The 9,292-nt window shown below is 47.3% G+C and overlaps 5 protein-coding genes across 5 annotated transcripts; 4 read left to right on the top strand and 1 right to left on the bottom strand.

Annotated features, from left to right (window-relative positions):
• Window positions 1–16: 16 nt before the first annotated feature.
• HD556DRAFT_1226114 (complex I intermediate-associated protein CIA30) lies at window positions 17–940 on the top strand (the record flags this gene model as incomplete). The annotated part of the gene is made up of 4 exons (XM_041297061.1): window positions 17–94; window positions 131–415; window positions 472–672; window positions 731–940. 4 exons carry the CDS (start codon window positions 17–19, stop codon window positions 938–940), a joined length of 774 nt encoding a protein of 257 aa, XP_041166703.1.
• A 153-nt stretch (window positions 941–1,093) lies between these two features.
• On the bottom strand, window positions 1,094–2,442 carry HD556DRAFT_503287 (ras family-domain-containing protein). Its single transcript, XM_041310799.1, has 7 exons — window positions 2,212–2,442; window positions 2,109–2,154; window positions 1,975–2,049; window positions 1,843–1,924; window positions 1,601–1,794; window positions 1,434–1,552; window positions 1,094–1,379 (listed from the first exon to the last, which is right to left on the bottom strand). Exons 1-7 carry the CDS (start codon window positions 2,218–2,220, stop codon window positions 1,254–1,256), a joined length of 651 nt encoding a protein of 216 aa, XP_041166702.1. The 5' UTR covers window positions 2,221–2,442; the 3' UTR covers window positions 1,094–1,253.
• A 1,593-nt stretch (window positions 2,443–4,035) lies between these two features.
• On the top strand, window positions 4,036–6,748 carry HD556DRAFT_1328437 (putative 1-pyrroline-5-carboxylate dehydrogenase). The gene is made up of 13 exons (XM_041301615.1): window positions 4,036–4,373; window positions 4,427–4,562; window positions 4,616–4,629; window positions 4,682–4,882; window positions 4,933–5,036; window positions 5,088–5,138; window positions 5,189–5,216; window positions 5,268–5,637; window positions 5,690–5,858; window positions 5,909–6,098; window positions 6,149–6,261; window positions 6,323–6,417; window positions 6,470–6,748. Exons 2-13 carry the CDS (start codon window positions 4,438–4,440, stop codon window positions 6,516–6,518), a joined length of 1,509 nt encoding a protein of 502 aa, XP_041166701.1. The 5' UTR covers window positions 4,036–4,373; window positions 4,427–4,437; the 3' UTR covers window positions 6,519–6,748.
• Window positions 6,661–7,939, top strand: HD556DRAFT_1328434 (MM3350-like domain-containing protein). Its single transcript, XM_041301614.1, has 3 exons — window positions 6,661–6,681; window positions 6,734–7,199; window positions 7,254–7,939. The coding sequence occupies exons 2-3, from the start codon at window positions 6,825–6,827 to the stop codon at window positions 7,560–7,562; spliced, it is 684 nt and encodes a 227-aa protein (XP_041166700.1). The 5' UTR covers window positions 6,661–6,681; window positions 6,734–6,824; the 3' UTR covers window positions 7,563–7,939.
• Window positions 7,940–7,957: 18 nt separating this feature from the next.
• On the top strand, window positions 7,958–9,157 carry HD556DRAFT_503164 (SH3-domain-containing protein). The gene is made up of 4 exons (XM_041310798.1): window positions 7,958–8,357; window positions 8,418–8,897; window positions 8,951–8,990; window positions 9,043–9,157. The coding sequence occupies exons 1-4, from the start codon at window positions 8,082–8,084 to the stop codon at window positions 9,081–9,083; spliced, it is 837 nt and encodes a 278-aa protein (XP_041166699.1). The 5' UTR covers window positions 7,958–8,081; the 3' UTR covers window positions 9,084–9,157.
• The last annotated feature ends 135 nt before the right edge of the window (window positions 9,158–9,292 follow it).

The raw sequence follows: 9,292 nt of genomic DNA, 5'->3' as shown, positions 1-9,292 counted from the left end.
TAACACTGCACCGACCATGGCGTTATCCAACTGGGCAGCATATCTGAACAGGTCAACAAAGCTGCTCAGAGACAGCAGCATCAAAAGCACGCTTGTTTAAATGTCGGATTCTGACCGCAAAACTGACAAGGCTACATACACAGTACTCCGTATGGAAGGCGCAGACGGGCCTTCAAGAGCACCTTTGACGCTTTTCAGGTTAAATTCTAAACAGGACATCGAACAGTTTGCGACTGGCTGCGATGCAGATATTGGTGGCACGTCCACTGTCCATTTAGAGCTTGACGAGTCCACGGAGCGTAACAAGGGCAGTGGGACCACGGCTACGGGTCGGTTTTGGGGCGATATGCGACTGGATGTCAGACCGGAACTGCAAGGGCGAATCAGAGGTGGATATACTGGGTTTCGGTCCAAGGTAAATGATATTTCCGAGCTTGATATCACACCCGCTTGACACGATGTCCGTATCAGCCCCGCCCGACACTCTTTGGTGAAATGGTCGACGACGTTTCAAATCACCAGTTCCTTGCCCTGAGGCTACGCCTCGGTGGTGATCCCCGGTTACGCAACTCGTATTTTGTGAATTTACAAACTGACGGGCCGATCACGACGGACCTATGGCAGCACCGGCTCTACTTCCAACGAAATGATGGTCACTGGGAAGATGTATTCGTGTGTCCAATCTGTACTAACATTTTCACGGGCGCCAACTGATCGCAACTCTTTCAAGATACCGTTTGAGAACTTTATACTGACAAATACTGGTGAATTGGTGCAGCATCAAATTACGATGATGCGCGAGCGGATACGGACAGTTGGGATATCGCTGCTTGGGGGAAACAGCGGCGTTCCGGGTTCCTATGACCTCGGCATTGACTCCATACGGGCGGTGAATGAGGAAGACGTGACGCGGCCTCCATGTAAGCGGTTCTCACTGTAATTTGGTAGCTGAAGACTCAAAGAAAATAGCGATAGAAAAGGATCCATCCCGTGGCATTTGAGCGCTACTACGTACATTCCACCACGTTGGACGCTTGAACAAAAAAAAACTTGCATGAGCATCTAACAGTTTCGGTCCATAATCATAAACTATATATACAACGGCAAACTTTTTGTAGCCGACGGGCCTGACGAGTAATAGAACCGCAGAAGAACGTACAAAGGTCGACAAAAAGCCCATCAGTCAGCCAGCAGGGAGCGCGAGGAGTAGAAAAGTGTCCGGAGATAAAGGAAGTGTGGGTATATGGATGTTCTCATACGACTACACAACCACTGCAGCATCCGCCATGATCGCCTTCATGAGCGTCACCTTTGCCACTGTAGACGCCAGGTCCGCCGCCACCGGAGTTGGCCATAACGGGTCTGCCTGTTTGTTGCTCCTGCGAGAGTGAATTACATGAATGAATTGTGAGAAATAAATAGAAGATTCTTACTTTGTTGTACTTTCTTATCTCGCGGACGAGGTTGCTGAATGCCTCATCGACGTTGATGCGCTGCTTAGCCGATGTTTCGATGAACTTGCAGCCAAAGTGTTTTGCAAGGTCACGGCCCTCTGTTCATTATTAGGAACGAGTACATTCAAAAATCAGTCACGACTTGCCATTCATTCCAACTTGTCGCTCATACTCGAGATCGCACTTGTTAGCCACGACGATAACAGGGAACGAATCTTGGTCCTTCACACGAAGAATCTGTTGATGGAAAGTGCTAATTTCCTCGAAAGAGTCGCGGGAGGTGATAGAGTAAACGAGGAGGAAGCCTTCACCAGTGCGCATGTATTGCTCGCGCATGGCTCTGTGAAAAGTGAGCGGCAAGGACTAACGACAGTAGAATATCACTCACCCGTATTCCTCCTGACCAGCAGTGTCGAGGACGTCGAGCAATGCGACCTCTTCATCAATGACGCATTGCTTGCGGTACGAGTCTGTGTTACTATTCTCAGTAAGGATTCGAATGGAAGAGAGGCTATTATACCCTCGATTGTTGGGTCGTATTCGTCGACGAAGTGACTTTGAATGAATTGGATGGTGAGGGCAGATTTACCGACACCTGGTTGGAACAAGTGTTATCAGACATGGTTCATCGTATCTCTGCAGTTTGAAACTCACCACCACCGCCGACAACTACCAACTTGTATTCCCTCAAGAACTGCGCCTGTAAATAGAACAATGCTGTGAGTTCTTGTTGGTGATGGGTTAGGATGGCACATACCCTCGACATAGTTTGTCAAGTAAACAAGAAAGATGTAAGACTTGAAAAGAACTTGCCTGATTACAAGGGAGGATAGCTTGGTGAAACCAGATGGAATGATGAGCGCACAGGCAATTATAATGCTGATACTAGCTACCCGAGGACCAAATAAGACCAATTCTAGGTGTTGTGGACCGACCGGATCCGACCCTGGCTATGACCGTGTGGCCACTGTCACTGTGGCGCATCTTATGCTGTGGATCCTTGATCTCGCATTCAAGTTATTGTCTTGCTGACTATTGACAAAAGCAGGTAGCTAACTCTTAGACTCAGTCTTCCTGAAGTATTCGTGCTGAAGATGGTCAGGGTCTGCTCCTGTAACAACCTATCTATTTCCATTCGTCATCGCATTGTTTATTTCTTCAAATCGCACTTCAAATTACCTAGGCTTCGTCCACATCAACGTTTTCTCCTGGTATGATTTACTATTTTTAGAGTGCCACGACCCTTGAGGTCTGAGGCCTGAGGATGCAATAATCGTGGTGCAGTGCACTACTACAGCAACTTCATTGTACGAGTCCGGGACGCGTTTACCTATGCATCTCAAGTGAACACGCTGTATCATGGGAAGGTTGGCCTTGTGGCGTTATTCTTTCAATTCACTTCCTGTGAATCTTTTATAGATCTACCAGCCCTCTGCAGCACGTAGTATCATATCCCTCGTCAACCTCACATATCAGCAAAAGTATTCACAAACAATGCATAGCATTTCGAAATGTGACCTCATACGCTCTTCCGAGTTATGCAAGTGACCTTCGAAGTTCTAAAAACGAAAGGGATCCATAGGTGCGTGGATCATCGAGTCAGCCTCGGTATAATCAGCTGACATGTACTGTCTCCAGGGCGCTCCGAGGATTTGGCTTGTGTATCAAGTAATTTTCGGGATGTCGCTCAGCGCTTTTGAAGCGGCTGCCATTGTCAAATAGAGGCGCGCTCTCCAAATTTATATTATACGCTAACATCGTAGCCTAAGCAACATATGATTGATGCTCAAAGCATTCCTGATCACTGCGAGGCCCCTGGTTGGTTGAAGGGACTCGGTCGCGAACTAGATAAGGCGTGTCCTGTGCACTATTTTAAATTCAAGAAAGTCAAAAAGCGATTCAAGCTTCAGATTTGGAGTTAACCGCCGGCCCCCGGCAGCCCACTGCGTCTAGTAGGCTCTAGTCTCACGAAGGACTTCATTTGTGAGTTTTTTTAACTCGTGTTCTACAAATTCAATGTCAACTCCTTGCTTTCTGAGACATCCCGATCTGGTAGACTGACATAGTTCAAAAGTGTTGGAGCCACAATCTTGATCATTGCTGAGACAAAACGCTGAGTCAACGCTGAGCGGGATAAGTGTCCATACAAACCAGTGTGCGTAGCACGTTTTATTACTCGTGATCACAGCATGCAACGTGGTTCATGCGCAATCTTAATTTCAAGTTATGATACAATGATCAGACAGGGTACACGCGTCAGGGGAGAGGGATCGCTTTTGTAGATATCGATCAGTATGTATAACGTTTAGATCCACTTTCCAATACATATGATCATAACGGATCACCAATTTGAAGTGTCGGAGAGAACCTGGGTCATGCACTGACTTGCCATCAATAAAGTTTTTTTATTGGCTATGCTTGTTGCATTTTCTGCGCTATTTTTGCAGGTCCAGATTGTAGGTTCAACCCTGTAGTGGAAGCTTGAATGCACCAAATGGGTGCTTTATTTTCAACTAAGGAGCCTGGTTGACAGTCTTATGTGCACGATATTTACGGATCCCTCAGGCTGAGTCCTGACCCTGACCGACCTAGGTTTCTCCGCATTAAGCAAGGGGCAAAGCTCTTAGTTCGGAACGTAATCGTGACCTACTGGCGGCTTACAAAGTTGCCCGAGCGCTCATTTCATTCCTCATTCCAAACCATAAGCCTGAGCATTAAACTTAACAAATATGCACTAGCAGCCATCACTCTCTGACACAAGTAAGTACTTGTGGTCGATACAAACTCAAGATGATGATCAATAGCCCCGAGGGTTATGTTACGTGACTTAGACTAGTGCATGACAACACTAGCTAGGCTCATTCTCCATCTGACACTAGGCTCATTCTTTACACGTCATGCTTTGAAAAAAAACATATCGTATGTAAACCATATAAATGAGTTGCCCAGCCATTTTCACCTTTCTGCCTCAGCTCCTGTGACAATGGCTTTCGAGTCCACTTACACGTACCAGTTTGATACTGCTGTTTACAAGGGCGCCGTTACATTCCCTACTCAACTGTTCATCAATGGTGAATTTGTCAACCCTATCAATAAGGGGACGATCGAGTGAGTGTCCATGATTACTGCAAGTGATCAATGATTCTGACGGATTCCTTCAGTTTGATCAATCCGGGTATGACTGCCTGGGCATACAGCTTTTCATCATTTTGATAAGGTTGAACTAGCTACTTGCAAGGCTATTGCCCGAGTTTCAGTCGGAGACTGTGAAGACATCGAGCTCGCAGCACAAGCGGCAAGAGCAGCATTCAAGGAACACTGGGGTTTGAAGGTGCCCGGGGCAGCTAGAAGCAAACTGCTTCACAAGCTCGCTGATCTTGTCGATACCAACACTGACCAAATCGCTGCTCTCGAGGCTCTTAACGTCGGTCAGTCAGACACCCTTATTAATTGAATCACACTGATCCGCTACTGCTAGGCAAGACCTTCCACGCGGCCAAGGCACAGGATTTGCCAATTACAAGTTCTATTCTACGCTACTACGCTGGTTGGGCTGACAAAATACAAGGAAAGAGCATTCAGGTATGTCTATCGACAACTGCAATACAATATCACCTTTCTGACGAGTTTTAGACAACACCTGACAAAATTGGTTTTACTCGTCACGAACCTATTGGGGTAGTTGTATGTAGTCCCATTACGTTGTAAATTGGACGTTCACGAGCATGTGACAGGGTGTAATCGTTCCATGGAACTTTCCCCGTTGGTATCCAAGCTTATGAGGCTATTCTCCACTTACCCCGTGTCTTCTAGTGAGCACGCTTATCATGAAACTCGCCCCCGCACTCGCTTGCGGAAATACAATCGTAGCGAAGCCTTCTGAGTTCACGCCTCTCTCCGCACTGTTCTTATGCACATTGATCCGAGAAGCTGGTTTCCCACGTGGAGTAGTCAACATTGTACCCGGCTACGGTGACACTGCGGGTCAAGCGGTCGGTGAAAGCATGATAATCGACAAGGTTGCATTTACTGGGAGTACTCTCACGGGTAGGAAGATCATGGAAGCAGCCGCAAAAAGCAACTTGAAGAAAATCAGCCTCGAGCTAGGTGGAAAGAGTCCGAGCATCATTTTCGATGATGCAGACATTGATCAGGCTGTCAAGTGGGCTATTAATGGGATTTTGTGCGTTTCTCAGTTCTTCTCCTCTCGTGTCTTGTTCCTGAAGGCCATGAAGCATGAACCAAGGCGAGCTCTGTGTTGCGGGGTCCCGGATTTACGTGCAAGCAGGCATTTATGACAACTTTCTGCAAAAGTTCACAGAGAGTGCTCAGTGTCTTTCTGTGGGTGATCCATTTTCCCCGGACACGTTCCAGGGGCCTCAAATATCTGAGAGACAATTCGAAGTGAGTGCGCAGCCGAACGGTCTATAACAAATACCGATGTCCGACGTAAGCGTGTCATGGGCTACATCAAATCCGGCCAAGAGGAAGGTGCAACTCTTCGCCTTGGTGGCGAACGGCATGGCACAGAAGGTTATTTCATACAACCTACGGTCTTCACGGAGTGCACGCCCAACATGAAGATCGTGCAAGAGGAAATATTTGGTCCAGTAGCAGCAATTATGAAATTCTCCGCAGAGGAAGGTTCGCTTATGTTTCATGTTCCCGCTAATATTCATTTGACGGCGTCAAAGAGGTGATTGAACAAGCAAACAATACTACGTATGGGCTTGCGTGTTCGGTTTATACAAAGGACATCGATAGAGCAATGCGTGTTGCAAGCAACATCGAGGCAGGCACCGCGTGGGTGAGCGTGAGATAGTTCCTGCAACGTTCAAGTCAGCTGATCACCAGGTCCGGGTTCGTAGGTAAACTTCACTAATTGGCCAGACCTCGGATTGCCAGTTGGTGGATTCAAGCAATCTGGTGCAGGTAAAGACCTGGGGGAAGATGCTCTTGAGAAGTAAGTTAATTTCTCATCTGATCGACGCCCGATGATCTGACCCAGCCTACAGCTACACCAATATCAAGGCGGTGCACATCAACATTGGCATTAAGATCTAATCCAGCAAACTCAGGCAGTGTGCTCCAATACCACACCTTGACCGCATGACCCCCGGACCGTCATAGATTAGCGAAGCAGTGAACGAGGAAATGTTACTAGCCAATAAAGATCATTGCTGAGCTCACTGTCTCCACTCCGAGATTGAGCTTCTGTTGATGTAATGTGCGTGTCCTTGCCCCGAGGATCAATTAGTGCTGGTTCTACGACGTAAAAGCCCGGGGTTCGCGTGCCTTCTAAGTACCCCAGTGCTTCTTAAACACTTAGATATATGATCGTCTAAAGGCTGAAAGAAAGCCATTCACAAAATGCCCATCCGCACCTACATCTTCAAAGTTGATCTCCTTGAGTCTCGAGACCCAGAAATCTCGAGGACCTTTTCCATACCCGCATCATGGACATTTCAAAAGCTTCATGCCGCGATCCAACACGTCTTCCTCTGGCAGAACGAGCATCTCCACGTGTTTACGTTTCAAATTCCAATTGGAGGGGGCATAAACAAAGTTGTATCGATACAAGATACAGACATGATGGGGCGGGATGATGAAGAGGGACCTAACGATATCGTCCTGGATGAAAAAAATGTCAAACTCAAGGACGTATGGGACAACAACGGAAGGTATCACAGGGACGTCACTAATGACGGAACCCTGGGGGGTTGCTTCTATGAATATGACTTTGGTGTAAGTGATACCACGTTGTGGAATGTTCCGAATTTGATCAAACCGATCTGATAGGATTCTTGGGAACATGAAATTACCCTATTGGCAGTCGGCACGTCCGATGTGAAGGAAGTCTCAGTTCTTGAGGTATCCGGTTGTGCACCCCTCGAGAACAGTCACGGGGTCCTGGGATGGGAGGGCCTTAAGAGAGCCTTCGCGGATCCAAACCCCAATGACGTGTCTCTTGAAGCGAGGAGGTTATCATGGCTTGTTTCGCCTCTAGGCGGTGCATTCCACCCCGCTGTAGCACCGACTATAGAGCAGCTCAATGCACCTGGGCTATTCGATAAACGCTTCAGGCAGATTCGCAGGGGCATTCTATGATTTGTGGCAAGGCCATCATGTTCCGAAGGCTTTTGCGCTCGGATTACGCTCCACACTACGGCTTTACGTATAGTATGAGGACGGGACTCACCACCCACGTTAATTACAACGTACTTAAAGCCCTGTAAAATAGTCAGAGCAGCAGCATACTTATTTGCTGCTGCTATGTAGTATTAGAAGGACATATGTCCCCGGACTAGTATCCTAGTAGTCACTTCGCTAGTTCTAGGTCTTGAGACCCATGTACTCGCAGTGCGAGGTTTTGTATTCACATAACGTATCGGATATAATATGATGATCAGTGAGTAGAAGAGACTCGTAACTGAGATCTGAGAATTGGTGGTCACCGGCTAGGTTTGAACACAGGAAACAACACGATGCTTAGCTAGGTCCGCATAGGATCCGACGCACCCCTGTACAACCGGATTAGGCAAGATCAATCATGTTAATTGGTTCTAAAATCAAGCTAGCGTCTATCATTTCACGTCCACATCGTGGTCCAAGTATTTCACTCTCAGGATGTCTGATCACATTCTTCTGGATCACATAGTTTCACAGACTAGGCAGAACATCGAGCTGTTAATCTCTCATAACAGATTATCCCCATCGGATGGCCGCGATATTCTACTCAAGCTTCCTAGCACTGGGGTGGCAGGATCCATGATAGCCATCACACAGCAAACGCAGCGCCTTTCAATATCTTCGGCGCCCGCTCAGAGTATGATCAATAATAATATTGGCTTGCATGTGTCGCCAAAGGTAGAAGCTCGTGCGATCTGGGATTGGACAAGCGAGGTAAATATATCCCATCTACACTTACTAGTAGGTGTTGTAGATTTGCTAAAGCCATGACAGGATCCCAATGATCTATCATTTAATGCAGGAGATATAATAGAAATTGTGAAAGAGACAAACGCAGATTGGTGGACAGGCAGAAGCAAGACGGGGAAGCAGGGCCTATTTCCTGCCACATATGTGGAGAGACTGGCTCCGCGATCTGTTTCTCCACCGATGTCTTTCCCTGAATTTCCAAAGACAAGGACATCGTTGGATTCAAAGTATGGTTTGGCTTCGGAGCCCAAGTATATGCCTCCAAGTCTTCCGGGCCCTCCGCAGTATTCTTCATCCCAGCCTGTGGTGCAGCCGCAGTACCCTCCACCACCTGGTCCTCCAGCTGGTGGTTATCATCCTCCTGGACCTCCGGCCGGAGGTTATCCGCCCCCCTCCGGACCTCCCGGGCCTCCTTATAATCCTTATCCGGGAAATCCTCCAGTGGCTCAGCCAGTTCCTCAGCAGCCCCCAAAGAAGGGTCGTTTCGGTAATCTTGGCACTACGGTAGGTCTACCGTGCATGAACTGTCTATAAATATTTATCGATATAATTTCCAGATGGCACAGTCAGCTGCTGGTGGTCTTGGGTTCGGTGCAGGTTCGTGTACTTGATTTTTACGTTTTCGATACTTCTAATCATTCTTATCCAGGTGCTGCCATCGCTGGTGATATAGTGAACTCAATTTTCTAGACTTCTACTCTCCTCGTGCGTTACTAAGCTTACACAAGTACATTCATTCGTGCTACGTCTTTCTTGACTATAGCATCTTACATTTGGTTATAGTATTAGATACGAAATTCCAACACCGTGGCTTCATATTTACACAATTTGATGCTTCTCAGTAACATCCGAATGGTTTTACGTTTAAGCCCCGCAAATACTGGGCCACTAGAACTGTA

The sequence above is a fragment of the Suillus plorans genome (assembly GCF_016647745.1).
Source record: "Suillus plorans strain S12 chromosome Unknown HD556scaffold_3, whole genome shotgun sequence".
Lineage (NCBI taxonomy): Eukaryota > Fungi > Basidiomycota > Agaricomycetes > Boletales > Suillaceae > Suillus > Suillus plorans.
The sequence above is the reverse complement of the archived record's forward strand: the minus strand, read 5'-3'. Positions and strand labels throughout refer to the sequence as shown.